Consider the following 15088-nt stretch of genomic DNA (forward strand, 5'->3'; position numbering starts at 1 on the left):
CAGTGGGAAAAATCTACCCTTATCATAAATATCTCGTCTGTTGAGCTATCTAAAAAACAGATTATGACTTTGAACAAAGGCATGTCCTTTGTACCAACGAATGACACCTCAGCACTCGAAACTAACGTGGCTTTCTTTAAATTTATGCGCAAACTCAGACTACGCCATTACTTCAAGAATGTAATGGAATTCCAACCAGAGCAAGATCTATCATTGGAAGAGATGAAGTTCAAACCTAAAAGCAAATACATGGCGCCGACATCCCATAAAATTCTTGATTTCTTTGAGGATACAGTAAAAAAGGACTTATCCAGAATCAGATATACATCTATGAAAAGCAAGAACTTTACTGTTCATGACTACCATACAATAGAAACGATCACTCAAAGTTCACAACTCACTCTAAAACCAGCAGACAAGGACGGTGCCCTTGTTATTATGGACACAGAGTATTACAATAGGTAAGTACGTGACCATGTTCAAGATCCACAGACTTATCTTCCACTTCACAATGATCCAACTAACCTGTTACAAAAGGCCCTATCTGATTTGTTACAAGAAGCTTGCAGAGCTGGGATTATCTCGGACACACAGAAAACGTTCCTGACCATACAAAACCCGAGAAGACCGTCACTGTACATGACACCCAAGATTCACAAACATCCAACGGACCCTCCATTCCGACCAATCGTCTCAGGGTGTAGTTCTATTTTTGATCCCATTGGCAAATACTTAGATCATTTTCTACAGGAATTTGTACAATCATGGTGCACCTACATCAAGGATACCACTCATTTTCTATCAAAATTGGAATCCATCCAAGAATATTTCAGGGAAGATTGGATATTGGGCACGATTGATGTGACTGCACTATACACATCCATCAACCATCAACAAGGGTTGGAAGCAGTAGAATGGGCACTGTTACAGATGAATCTTAGCCAAGAAAAGAGTGTATTCATTTTTGAAATTGTTGCATTTCTGCTTGCATAACACTTACTTCCAGTGGCAATATCAATTTTTTGGGCAAATGACTGGAACCAGCATGGGATTTTCTGGGGCACCTGCCTATGCCAACATATTTATGTCACTTTTCAAACATGAACATATTCTTACGAATCACCGATGGAAGCAGGGCATAATAATGTACGGTCGGTACATTGACGACATCTTTGTGATATGGTCCAAAACTCAAGAAGAACTGGAAGGTTTAATCACTGTTCTGAACACCAAGAACCCAAGATTACAGTTTACCTACAACATTAGTTCCAACTCAGTTCATTACTTGGATGTATTTGTTACCAAGGATTTATCTGATAAAAAATTGATGACAGATGTGTACACCAAACCTACCGACAGAAACAACACTCTGATGTACACAAGCTTTCATCCTAAAAGCTTGATCACAAATTTACCATACTCTCACTTTCTGAGGATAAAAAGAATCTGTGCCACTCAAGAAACATTTGAAAAGCAAATAACAATTCATCGTAACAGATTCGAACAACGGGGATATCCAGCTGATATTCTAGATCAATGTATTGATAGACTCGCCATTGTTGATCGACAGTCGTTATTGACCTCTGCCATCAAGGCACCAACACGAGAATTTACTTTTGTTTTGAAATTTTCCACATCAGCCAATCAAATCAAACACATTATACTTAGGAGATGGGAACTTCTTCAAAATGAAAGTGAATTTAAAGGAATTTTCCAAGAGAAACCTATATTTGCATATACAAGAGGCCGTAACCTGATGGACATAGTGCGATCACCCAGTAATTCACAAACCTTATCTGATTTCAAAGGAACCATGAAATGTCAGAATTGCATACATTGCAACAATATCATTACTGGCAATACTTTAACGCATCCCATGACAGGCAAGAAACTGAAACTCAAGCACACATCAGATTGCAACAGCTCCAATTTAGTTTACTGTCTGAAATGCCCGTGTGGCAAACTATATGTGGGCAACATTTCACGAAAATTAAAAATTAGACTTACAGAGCACAAGAGTAACATTCGGGCAAAAAACAAAAGTACCCCCATAGCCATTCACTGGGAGGATAATCACCATAGCGTAGCGCAATTACGCGCACAGATAATTGAGGTAGTGAAGCAAAAGGAGGGGCAAGATAACAATGCGAGATTACTACAGCGTGAAGTCTATTGGATTGACTTTTTAAACACAGGTATCCCCAATGGCCTCAATGATGGAATAGATCTGGGATGTTTTCTATGACCCATGGGGGTACTCCTGTCTGTGTAAATGGTTACTTTAACATTTTTCCCAATTTTGCAAGCCCTTGCCAATGCAATTAATTCAGCTACTTGTGCAGACTTGACTCCAGGTAAATAGGATGCTTCAACTGGGCCCCATAATGTACAAACGGCATATGCAGCGCTCAAACCTCCTTCCTAATGTTGCATGCATGAGCCGTCTATAAATAACTCATGTTCTGAATCTATTAATGGTTCTTCTCTTATGTCTGGATGAGGTTTGGTACAGTATTCTGTCAGGTCGATACAATTATGTTCGACTTCGTTTTTGACTTCTGCAAAATGTGATTCAGGCAACAGTGTTGCTGGATTCAAAATGTTACACCTAGCAATAGTCAAATTTTCTGCACCTAAAATAATTTGTTCATATTTAGTCAGCCGACTAGGAGTCAGATATTGGGTTTTGGTCCTTGTCAACAAAATCACAACTGCATGTGGGACGTATACAGTCACTGCATGGCCCATAATAATGGACTCACTTTGCTCAAGACTCATGCATGTTGCAGCTACTGGTTTTAGACATCCTGGCAATGCAGATGCCACTGGATCCAGTGTGGAAAAATAATATGCCACAGGACGTCTCATCAAACCATGGGTCTGGGTCAAGACTGAGAGTGCGCAATTGTCTCGTGTATCACAAAACAATGCAAAGTCTTTTGAATAATCAGGCATTCCCAATGCTGGAGCTGTACACAGACAGTCGCGTAATTTTAAGAAAGATGACATGCTTTCATCATCGCATTCTACTGGGTCTTTTGCTCTTTTCTTTGTCATTTGTATCAATGGTTTTGCCAGAACTGCAAATCCCACAATCCACTGCCTGCAGTAACTACAACTCCAAGAAACATTCTGATTTCTTACTGAATTCGAGGTGGATTCATATTTTTGATTATTTTGATCCTTTCTGTGGTAACCCTTCTGACACCCCTTTCTATCTGGTGCCTCAAATATTTGACTGATGTGGTGCAAAACTGTAATTTTTCAGGTGACACCTTATGTCCTCCTTCACCCAAATGATTTAACAAAGCTATGGTATCCACTACACAGTCATTTCGGGTTTTAGACGCCACCAATAGGTCGTCTATGTACTGCACTAGGACAGATTTTCCAGGCAGCACCAAAGATTCAAGGCACTTTTTCAAAATCTGATTCAAAATGTATGGACTTTCTGTGCACCCCTGAGGGACACGGTTCCAGACGTATACATGGCTGTCGTATTCAAATGAGAAAAGATACCTGCTATCTGGATGTAAAGGTATCGAGAAAAATGTGTGGCACAAATCGATTACAGTGAACTAACCTGCTGCCCACGGTATCTGATTTAAAATCACAGCAGGGTTTGGCACTACAGGACAACATGGGATAACAATTTTATTAATTTTGCGGTGGTCTTGTACGACCCTATACTTTCCACTTGGTTTCTTTATGCCAATTACAGGCAAATTACATGGACTGCTCATTATTTTTTGCAAAATTCCTGTTTCAACCAAACGTTTTATTTCTGCTGCAACTCCTGCTTTTATTTCTGGACTCATTTTATACTGTCGAGTATTTGGGTAAACTGCACCTTCTTTTACTCTCACTTTTATTGGATCAACATTTGCCATTAATCCTACATCTTTTCCTGTAAAATCCCACACTTCAGGATTCACGGTACCTTGTAATTCTTTTGGTAAATCTTCTATGGTCAATGTTTTATTTTCAGTTTCCTGTTTTGCCAACATTAATTTTTATATTCCATCTTTGTCTGGGGTTTGGACTTCAACACCACTGGGAGTGCAAAATATGGTGCAATTCATTTTGCACTACAAGTCTCTGCCTAACAGGTTTACTGGACTGGAATCGCACACCACGAATTTGTGCATTTATTTAAAATTTCCTATTCTAACTTCCTTGGTTCTGTCACTGGGGTACTAATTTGTTTATTAGAAATGCCCACTACTTGGATCGCTTCTCCCGAGAGGGGTAGGTTTGGAATGTCTGCTGTTCTCACAGTAGAACGGGTAGCGCCAGTGTCCAACATAAGGTAACATCATTTCCCTTAACTTTTCCATCAATATATGGACCTGACGGATCTACAGGCAAGGATGTGCCAAGTACGCACTCCTCGTCCTCCCTCTCAGGCACCGTCAGTATGTGTCCTCTTCAAAAAATGTGTCACTCAAAAGAAATTGTGGAGTCACTGAATCTCTCCTACCACTTCCCTCCCAATTTGTGGTAGCCACACTATAGCCTGCTTTGCTCCCAGGATCTAGCATAGGTGCAAGGGGTAATTGGTTCTGTATTACCTGCGGCGACTGTTTCTTTGACACTTCATTCTGCGTCTGTGAATTCAAAGGGTTATTTTGCACGTTGTTATTACTCAATATGGCTTTACACTCGTTTTTCCAATGCCCCAACTTTCTGCACCCGTGACATGGGAATTTCTTTTTAGCCTCATCTCTGATATAATTTCCCTTTGACTTTCCTCTATTTCCATCTCATTTGGCTTGATTATTTTTCAACTGATTCAATTGAAGTTCCTGTTGCTCTGCTAGTTTTACTTGTGCCCACATGACTTTTTCTTCCAAATTCTTATGCTTGTTGTCTAATTCATCTTCACAATATTTTGCATATTTGAGTATTTCATCAATAGGTTTGGCCTGCCAACAGATCATATGATCTTTAATCCATTGTGAAATTTCTGGTCTCAATCCAGACACAAACCGATAGATGAAATGCGTTATATCTTTGGTATCGATCTTCTCTAGACCACTATATTGTTTAAAGACGTGTAAGAGACGTTCATAATATGCATGTACAGATTCACATTTATTCTGTGTAGCTCTATCTATTCTAGTCCAGCCAGTCTCTTTTGGAGGTACCTTCCCTTTCAAGTACAGCATTACCTGATTGTATTTCTTCATAACCTCATCTGATGGAGCTCCTGTCTTTGGGTCTCTAGGATACTCATCACTTGGCCAATCAACTGCTATTTTGCACTCTGCCCATAACTCTACAGGGACAACAATATCAAAGAATCCATCTAGATCTTTTAACAGTACCTTTGAAACCTTTACACATCTTTCAACTTGTCTGTACCATTCTACAGGTTTCTCTCGTAATTTCGGCAAATCATTTGGAAATGACAAAATATCCTGACAGGACCATGGGACATGTACAAAACCTCCACCTGGCACTTCTCTCATTGGACACAACCTTTCCCCTTTTTCTGTTTCTTTCAACATATACTCTGATGCTGTGCTTTTCGCCTGGGCCTCCTCCTTTTTCTTTGCCCACCCGGCTTTCCATCTTTCTAGATCACCCCATTTTTGTAATATTGATAACAACTCTTTAATTTGCACTTACCTTCCTGACACATTCATATTTTCCAAATCTTTATCAGTGAATACAGCTCAGTATGGTTTCTGTAGTACTTTTGATTTACCAATATCAATTCCCATTTCAAGTGACATATTGATTAATTTCTCATGAAATACTCTGGTGTTTCGTGTGATACTTCGATATATAAATAACAATTCATCTTCGCTGAATGTGTTCAATCTTTCTAAACCCACATTTCCTGCCATCATTTCTTCTAATTCGACCCTTAATTTGAATATATCCAATGCTTTTGGTTGCGATTTTGGCTTATCAATTTCTCGGGTCCATTTCTCTAATTCTTCTGGGGTAACTACTGTTGTATTTACTGTACCTGTTGGTTTTTCCATTTGCACTTCTCTAGAGCTTCCGGGAGTACTTTTCCTAACTGAGCTCCTTTCAGGTTCTCTTATAGGTAAATCCATAAGGGAAATTACTGACTCACATTCACATGCTTGATCATCCACAATTAATGTCTCCTTTCTTGGCTGTACTATAGGTGTAGTTAGAACGGGAGTTTTTGGACTAGACTGCTTATATCCATACAAAGGAACAACAGGAACAATGGTTACCGGAATTGTTAGGGCTTCAGAACTGTTCTGAATTAGTTCACTTCTTTGATTATTTAATGCTTCTCGTTCCCTGTCCTGTAACACTTTTTCTAATGAAGTCTCATGTACTACTTGCGGAACCAAAGGTGGTTTCAAGAATGGTGCACTAGGATTAACTGTTTTTGGCTCCTCATTATAAGGTGGCGGATTTTTCATTAAGAAATCCTCCAAATATTCGTCTTCTGGATTATCGCTAATCATTAGATTTCTTGTTTTCTCAGTGCTTTTACTTCCTGACGGGTTTTCTTGAGTAAATACAGGATACAATCCTTCCACTATCATGGACTGTCCCCATTGTTTCATTTGCTTGTCTCTAGTCTCATGTGGAAACTTAGGGTAAAACGTACTCATACCTCTGTCACTTCTGGTTCTGTCTCGCTCAAATGGTTCAATTTCCCATTCTTCTAGTGCCTCATACTGTGTTAATCTTGGTCTGGGATCTAATTCATTCATCCGATTTCTTAAATTATACAAAATTCTGCCATTAAAGGTACCATGTTCTGGAAATGCTAAAACTCCATCATCTTTGGTGTATTCTACCCAGTTCTCTAACCACACACAAGTGTGATAGCCCCTTTCAACCATCATGTATGATGCGGGCGTATTTGATGGTGGGATAATAATTCCTTCTCTAGTTTTAATCGGTTTATCCTTTTTAAAGAAATTCTTAACTCTTGTGAAAAACAAAATTTTTCTTTCTCCTCCGTACATGATATAGGGTCTTCCTCTTATCATCTGCTCTTTAGCAAAACCTAGGTATTTTCTATCAGGTCGATGCCACATATAACTTAAATTTTAACCTTTGCGGTGACACTCAGTTTGTTCCAATACTTATGCGTCTTTAATTTTTCAATGACCAATTAAAACTTCGAATTCAAATAAATTCAACCAATAGTTGCGCTGCTTTTCTCGTGAGATGAGTTTTCTCACGCTCCTGCACTCACCCCTCCTTTACAGTGTTATTTCAGTTACACACCCGCTGTCTCAACCAATACCAGCGTGGCTCTAAGTGACGTCAGTGCAGCTCCGCAACTGACTCCCTCCTTTGCAAGGTAATACGAAACTGATTTTTTTTCACTTTTCAATGTAGAAACATTCGCCACTGTGTCTGAGTGACTAAATTCAAGGGAAAGATAATTTTCACCCACTGCGAGTAAATCCCTTCCGTTTACTCTTCAAATACTACGAGTAGATCTCTTCCGCCTACCCTTCACACAAGCATTAGAGAACCTGTTACTTTCTCGGGCTTACCCTTTCTAGGTGATATGAGGCCAAGGTTTTACTAGCGAACCCCTTTGCTGTCAATCAAGCTCAGAAAAACCTGCTACTTCTTCAGTGTGACCCTTTCTAGGTGATATCGCACCAAAGTTTTGCCAGCAAACTCTTTGCTATCAATTATTTACACATTTATTCAGAAAGTCCCTAAACAGTGCTTCCAGTTGTACCTAATCATGCACTTACTTCCTCGGACAAGTGACCTCAACTACAGAGTGGCTTCCATTTACCACCTGTTATTCTGCCCCCGGGGTTTCCAGACAAAACATAAAACAGGTACGAACGGTTTTGGTTAATACATAAAAATAATACAATCAATAATCAATGTAATTTCAAATACGCAAAAATATGACATGCGCAGTAGAAAATCCCGCATAGCAGCAGCCATTTTATTGCAAGCGCATTATAGTTAGTAAAAGCACATTGTAAAGCTTCCCCTAGATGCTAGATATGTTGTGTAATGCAATATTAATTAGACAAAATATGTTAATTAGTATGTTATGAGTTTTTTGAGAGGGTTGAGTACAAGCTAGTCGCTTTACGTGCGAATCCTTGCTCCATCAGAAGACATTGTGATTGTTACACAGATTTTTCTCATGCATGTCTTGTATGTGACCGCCTTTGTGGTTAAGATAACTATATGCTTTCTAAATGGAAAATAAAAGATATGTAATTTGAAAAAAAGAATTGTTCTGTGAAGTTGTTTGCTTTTGTATACATTGTATCAGACTACGTGCTAGCCAACATATATCTATTAACTTTGTTTTTGTTAGCTATAAAAAGAAACAGCCATTCACTTGGCTCCCCAAAGCTATCAGATTGTAGTGCACTAAGTGAAATTGGATATGAAGAATGAATGGCATCTTATGTGTTGTTTTATATTTTTTGCAAACTTGTTAAGCCTGGTGGCTTAGTGGACTAATGCATCCACTAAAGGGGCCTGTGTTTGACCTCATGGTCACAGGTTCAAATCAGGGCAGGTCCACTCAGCCTTTCATCATTCTTAGGCCGATACAATGAGTACCATTGAGTTGGATATCAATAAGTATCTGTTATTCAGCACCAAGATACCCGCTGTGTTGAACGTGTGCTTTATAAATGCACAAGTTATGTTATTTCAGAAAATAATCTTCTTGCATTCCAATGACAAAAACACAATTATACATTGTTCTTAGAAACACTTTGCCTATTTTTACTACCCTAATGATTTCAAAATACTACCTGGCACTGCAAATTGATTTGGAATATGATTCCAGGCCAGCATGTTGAAAGAGATATATTACAACTTTTTGGCATATGGCTTTATAATGATTTTTTCTGTTTCTTTGCAGACCTTCCAGTGAAAGCATATGTCGATCGACAATCAACTCATGTTCCTTCCTTTACCCCGACCTGCATTTTAATTTTGATTATAAAGTATGGGTGAAAGCAGAAAACGCCTTGGGTGAGGCCATATCTGATGTTACCACCATGAGCACGTTGCAATTAGGTAACCATATGCTAAGAAACATGCCTGCTTTCTGTACGTAGTCCTTTTCTGTCCTGTCATTAACAGTACCAGGTCCCATAAATTCCAAACATATTGTAGGCAGGTTGGTTGAGACCCAGGGGTCCCAGGCGTTGTTTTGTATTGCCATTTTAATATATAAATATATATATTTTTTCCTCCAACAACTGCAACACTTGGCCACGCAAACTTTACGAAACCAGTAATTCCGGGAGAATCCCGAAGAAAACAGCGGCACATCTGAGGATCGCACAATGGATCTATTGTGCACACACACAACAACGCGTTTTGGCGAAGCCTTTGTCAAGTGAAAGACCTGTGTACCATCCCCTTTGGAAATACAGTTCATGGTTCATGGAAAGTGAGGACATACTCCGAATTCGGAACATTTGTGCCACTCAATACAATAAATGAAGTTATATATACAAAAGGGGATGGTACACAGGTCTTTCACTTGACAAAGGCTTCGCCGAAACGTGTTGTTGTTTGTGTACACAATAAATCCATTGTGTTGTCCTCAGGTGCGCCGCTGTTTCCTATATATAACCTACTGGCGGTGGCTAGTAGGTAGCTGTAGTTAGGACCTAGTTACCATAGGAAAATGGCAACATTCTATGCCCAATACCTTTGGCGCCGATTGACGAATCTTCGCAACATTTTTCAAACTAATTCTTTGTTGAGATCAGCTCCTATGTTGAAAGTTTGGGGGTGATTCGTCAAGGGGGGGCCGAGACAAAAGGGGGGTCCCAAAACGTGTTTTTTCAATGTTAATTTCCATAGGAAACTTTAGACAAGGCTACAGGTTGAAAAGGTGAACGGAATTACCCCACATTTGGCAGGGAGAAGGGTCTTGGTCTAGAAAGCACACTTTTGTTTATTTAGTGTAAATCCGTTCCGTAGTTTTTGCCAAATATTGAAATTTACAGATATTGATATTTGAGAATTCTGGCATCTGATTGGCTGAGGTGTTACGAGCACGAGCTTGCTGCTTATTGGTTGCAACTAGGAAGTGTTGGACACAATTTTGTGATTCCGTTGTAGCGAGTAAGGGGGAAAATGTTGGAAAGAGGAGGGTAGGAGTACTGTAACCTTTGTGGGGTGTTTAGGGTTTGCTATAGAGGGGGTGCGAAGCGAAGTATTCACTCCTACCGGTGTGAAAGTGCTGGGCTACGAAAATTAAGTGAGGTATTGCCTAGTGTGTGATGTTGCTGAGGTGAGCTGGTGCGCGACTCGGGGATTAAAGCGTGAGCCCAAACTGTGTGTCTTATGCTGTGAAGTCATGCGCCCCGGCTGCTGCAGTACAGTTGTGGAAGTAGTGTTAGCATGTGTTTATATCTACTAGAATGAACTACTGACCCGTACTGGTGTGAAAGTCTTGTGGTACGTAAAATATTTGAGGTATTATCCAGAGTCTCATGGACCTAGGAAGGGTTGGCCGCCATTTTGTTATTTCGTTGAAGCGAGTAAGGGGAAAAAAGGACAAAAAACATAGGAAAGAGGAGGGTAGGAGCGCTGTAAACTCTGTGAGGTGTTTAGGGGGTGGTATACAGGGGGTGCGAAGCAAACTACTCATATCTACTGGTCTGAAAGTGCTGGGCTACGGAAATTAAGTGAGGTATTGCGTAGAGTGTGATGCTGCTAAGGTTAGCTGGTGCGGGACTCGGCATTAAAGCGTGAGCTTAAGTTGTGTGTCTTATGGTGTGAAGTCATGTGCCGTGGTCGCTGCACTACACCTGTGGAGGTAACGGAAGCGTGTGTTTATACCTACTAGGATAAACTATTGACCCGTACTGGTCTGAAAGTCTTGGGGTACGGAAAATATGTAAGGTATTGTCTAGAGTCTCTTGGTGGTAAGCTGAGTTGCTGCCGGACTCGGGGATGAAAGCGTGAGCCCAAACTGTGTGTCATATGCTGTGAAGTCATGTGCTCTGGCCGCTGTGCCACATCTGTCCAAGTAGTGTCAGCACATAGTCATAGCTACTAGGAGGAAGTTTTATTTCGAACATTGTCGTTTGTGTATGGTGTTTAGGGGTGTTATAGAGGGAGTGCAAAGGTAAATTTGCACGTATACAATCAATTCGGTATCTGTGAGGTGCTAAGTACTTATTCCTACGGGTCTGATGGCGCTGGGGGAGTAAACTGAGTTGCTGACGGTCTCTGGGTAAAGCTGTTGACCTACTGACCCCTACCGATCTGAAAGTGCTGGGTACGGAAATTAAGTGAGGTATTGCCTAGAGTGTCATGCTGCTAAATTGAGCTGCTGCTGGAGTCGGGGATGAAACCGTGAGCCTAAACTGTGTGTGCTATGCTGTGAAGTCATGTGCTCCGGACGCCGTGTCACACCTGTCCAACTTGCTTGTATATGGTGCTTAGGTGGTGTTGTACAGGGAGTGCGAAGGTAAATCAATACCGTATTTGTAAGGCGCAAACTACTCACCCATAGAGCTGGGGATCAAAGCGAGAGCTCTGTGCTGCAAAGTGAGATGGCCTGGCTGCTGCGCCACAGCTGTGTGGAGAAAAGAATTTGGCGAGGGTCCGGGATTTGCCGTTTTGTGGCCCTAAAATAGCGGGCCTAAGTTGTAAGTTATAGGGTGGCTCTAAAAAGAGACCTTGTGTTCATTAGATGGAGCTACATCAAGTTATTCAGGAAAACTCAGTTTCCCTGATTTGTGAAGTTACCATCACTTCTGTAGATATCCGCCATATCAAAACATATGTTGTTGTTGTAGATGGACCCCATTTTGTGGTTTCTGAGGTATGCCAACACAGCTTTGTTGACTTTCTTCTGAAATTTTTCAATCTGAGGACAAAATTGTTTGGACCATTTCCACTTTTGTCTTTGGGATATAATGGAATATACAAAGACATTTTGAGGCAATAGTAACATCAATTGTCCAAAGGTGTCTTTCATAAGCATTTCCATTCCTACCCCAGTCAATATGCCTAGGTCGTTTCCACCACAGTGCACAATCATGAGGTCAGGGTGTTGAAGATGCAAACCGGTTTTAATCATAGGGAACAATTGGTGCCACTTCCATCCTCTCTGTGGAACCATTTAATGTCCACATTTTGTAAACCTAGGTCTGGGTTAATATGTCTCTGTTCTGCATACCTAATGCACCAGAAAACATAGCTATGTCCTACAATCCACACTAGTATTTTGAAGGTATGGTATGGCTGGAAGGTATGGAAAGGTGTCAGTAGCTCATGCAGTTCCTTCCTAGAATAAGAGATATGTTTAAAGATGGGAAACAAGTTTTATTTTCACATACAAAACGGTACTTGATTGGGAGATGAAAAGGATTGTTTTTTAAAAGTAGGGTGCACATTCATTTAGTGTAAAAGCATCTTTGTGATTGGTTAAGAAAAAGCAGTTTGAACGTGGAGTATATATTATAGGATAAAATTTGGTCAACTCAACTACACATGCTACTTCCATTTGGAATGCAGTGTTCGAATTTAAAACAATCGTGAATTTTTAACCTGCAGGTGCCGTTAAATGTTCGAGAAAATGTTGCAAATAAATATGGTTAGGTTTAAAAAAATGTATGAACTTTTAACCTCCACGTGTTGTAGAATGTTCTAGAAAGTGTGTTGATAGCATACATTGCATTTTGACGTCTATGTGTACTTGTCTGCTGCGGCCCTTGTGGCAGGCTACATCAGAACACAGAGACACAGTTACCGCACTACCTGCACATGGACATGTGGGAGACACCCCGTTTCCCTTGTCGGATAGGCACACCCCTGTGCTGACTTGTGTAGGCCGGACCAGCACACGTGTGTTGTGCTTGCAGGAGGATTCGTGCGTAGCTACATGTCCGGGGTCACTGCTAACGCTGAGGTGACATGGTAACGTCTGCTGAAGACAGCACATTTTGATCTTGCAGGGCATTTGCTTATCATGCTAACACAATGACCACACGGACACACTTGCTCAGATTCGAGTTTGGGGGGCGTTGGTGGTCCTGGGTTGTTGTGGTGAGTCTTGTGGCCCTCATGGGAATCCCTGTATCGTGGTTATTGACTCTATAGCCCCTGTGGGTGTTCTGGTGTGTCTCTTCGCTTTGTTTCCTTTCATGCTGCAGGTAGTCGTCCTGCTTAACACCAGTAGAAAGCACGTGTAAAATTATTGGTAGTAACGTGGGTTATCGCCAGAATTAATTTTGTATTGTAGTTGTGAAAGTTGTGACGCCATTTGTTCATGTGTAGAACAATATACAGACTGGGTAGTGTATCCCGTCAAGATCCAGCATCAGACGCACTATTCCTAATATATATACATACAATTAGAGTTCTTCATTGATTTTGTGTGTACACTGTAAGTGCAGGGACTACCTCAGTGCAATTCAATACAGGATTTTAGTATTTAGAATAAATCGCAAAGGTGCACTTCGTGTCTTTTTGCACGGGAACGGCTACTCTGCATTTCATTATTCGCACTTTAATGCAACTAAAGTTGAGATAAATCTAATATAGTATTTAGAAGTTGGTGCTAACTGGAGAGATTAATAATATTCCCTCGATAAGTGCTCTAAAATTTAACACTTTGGTGGATACCAGAAAATAACAGCAATAAGAACAAGAAAGAGTCACACAGCAGTTACGAAAAAAAATCGAAAATGTTTATAATTTTTTTTGTCAAACTTTATTTTTTTATAAAGTTATATAAACCATAAACTATTCTCAATTTTTTATTATATATATAAAAAATAAAGCCATAAATAAAATTAATCAAATATAATAGAAAACAACAAGGTGGAAGATTCCTGTGGGGACCAAGGATGTCGAAGACAGAGCTTTGAAAATAAAGCACAAAATAAGGACATGTGTAATGTGCATATGAAAGGACTGAGAGAGAAAAGAAGAGAAGGAAAAACAAGCCAGAAAGAAAAAGAGAGGGAAGGAAGGGAGTGAGAAGGGGATAAGGGAGAGAGAGTTAGAAGGAAAGGAATGAAGAGAGTGAAACAGAGAGAGAGAGAAGAGAGGGAAGTTAGAGAGAGAGAGAGAGAGACTGTCGCCTCTGCTCATCGATTAGCAAATAATTACTTGGTGCTATCGGAGTGTGCAGCAGTGGGCAGACTGCACGTGCCTGTCAAAATCCCGCCGATCTCATATGTGTTGCAGAGTCCTGAGTCCTGAAAGGCGGACACCACATCACATTGTGTGCGCATCTTACAGATGTCGTTGAGTCTTGAATGGCGGAGACCACATCAACTTCTTCGTGGATCTGATAGATGTTGCTGAGTAGTGTATGGTGGAGACCACTTGAACTTCTGCATGGCCTGGCATATCTCACACATGTCGCTGAGTTGTGAGTCTTCAATGGCGAAGAGCACTTTAGGATTTGGTCCTGCTAAGCTTGTGGAACTCAAGTTAGTGGCACGTGGTGGTAGGCTCCTGATGGCCACATGAGTTTGGGGTGGAAGTAACTCTATGTATATGAAGTCCACGCCAAGGGGATGGTAGGCTGCTGACGGCCATATAGTTGAGGGTACGACTAACCTTATGTGCAAGTTTTGGTGGAGTCTTTATGGTTGAGACCCGTGGACCGTTCGCCAGCTAGTCAGCACCGGCAATAAAGGATGTGAAGTTGTCGATCTATTATATTTGCGTGGTCACATGGCCTGTGCCACATGTTCTAGATGAGTGTGGTGTGTGTGCAAACCTGACCTCATGGAGTGGCTGTGAGATGTTGAGAACCAGACCACTGACCTGCACACCAACAGCGAGTATGCCTGCGACAGTTAGCTATGTGGGGCCAACGTTGGAACATAATCAGAGTGGCGTAGCGTACGACGGAACAGGGCAGGGATAGACACAATGATGCGGACGGCTCGTAGTACTGCGTCTGTGAGTCGCGCGGACGGGCCGCATCTGTCGTTCTGCGAGCCTGGGTCCGAACTGTTCACACCTGCTGGTAGTTAAATCTCTTCAGTCATCAGTCTAACATTTCTTCAAACGCGCAAGCGCGGAGATACCCCTTTGGGGGTCGAATCCTGCGCTATATAAGAAAATAAATAAATAAAGAAGTATTGAAAAACTATTTTGT

At 40.9% G+C, this 15088-nt stretch overlaps 1 protein-coding gene across 2 annotated transcripts in view; it reads left to right on the top strand.

The window, feature by feature from the left end:
* Positions 1-15088, top strand: part of IL31RA (interleukin 31 receptor A) — a 1277572-nt gene that overhangs the window by 652152 nt on the left and 610332 nt on the right. The window contains exon 5 of one of the 2 annotated variants that reach the window (XM_078675103.1): positions 8861-9018. In XM_078675103.1, coding sequence (XP_078531229.1) covers positions 8861-9018 — 158 coding nt within the window. The remainder of the gene's footprint in view (positions 1-8860; positions 9019-15088) is intronic. The other variant, XM_078675104.1, reaches the window with a different exon arrangement.

This window comes from Lissotriton helveticus, chromosome 2_1 (genome assembly GCF_964261635.1).
Source record: "Lissotriton helveticus chromosome 2_1, aLisHel1.1, whole genome shotgun sequence".
In the NCBI taxonomy this organism is placed as follows: Eukaryota; Metazoa; Chordata; class Amphibia; order Caudata; family Salamandridae; genus Lissotriton; species Lissotriton helveticus.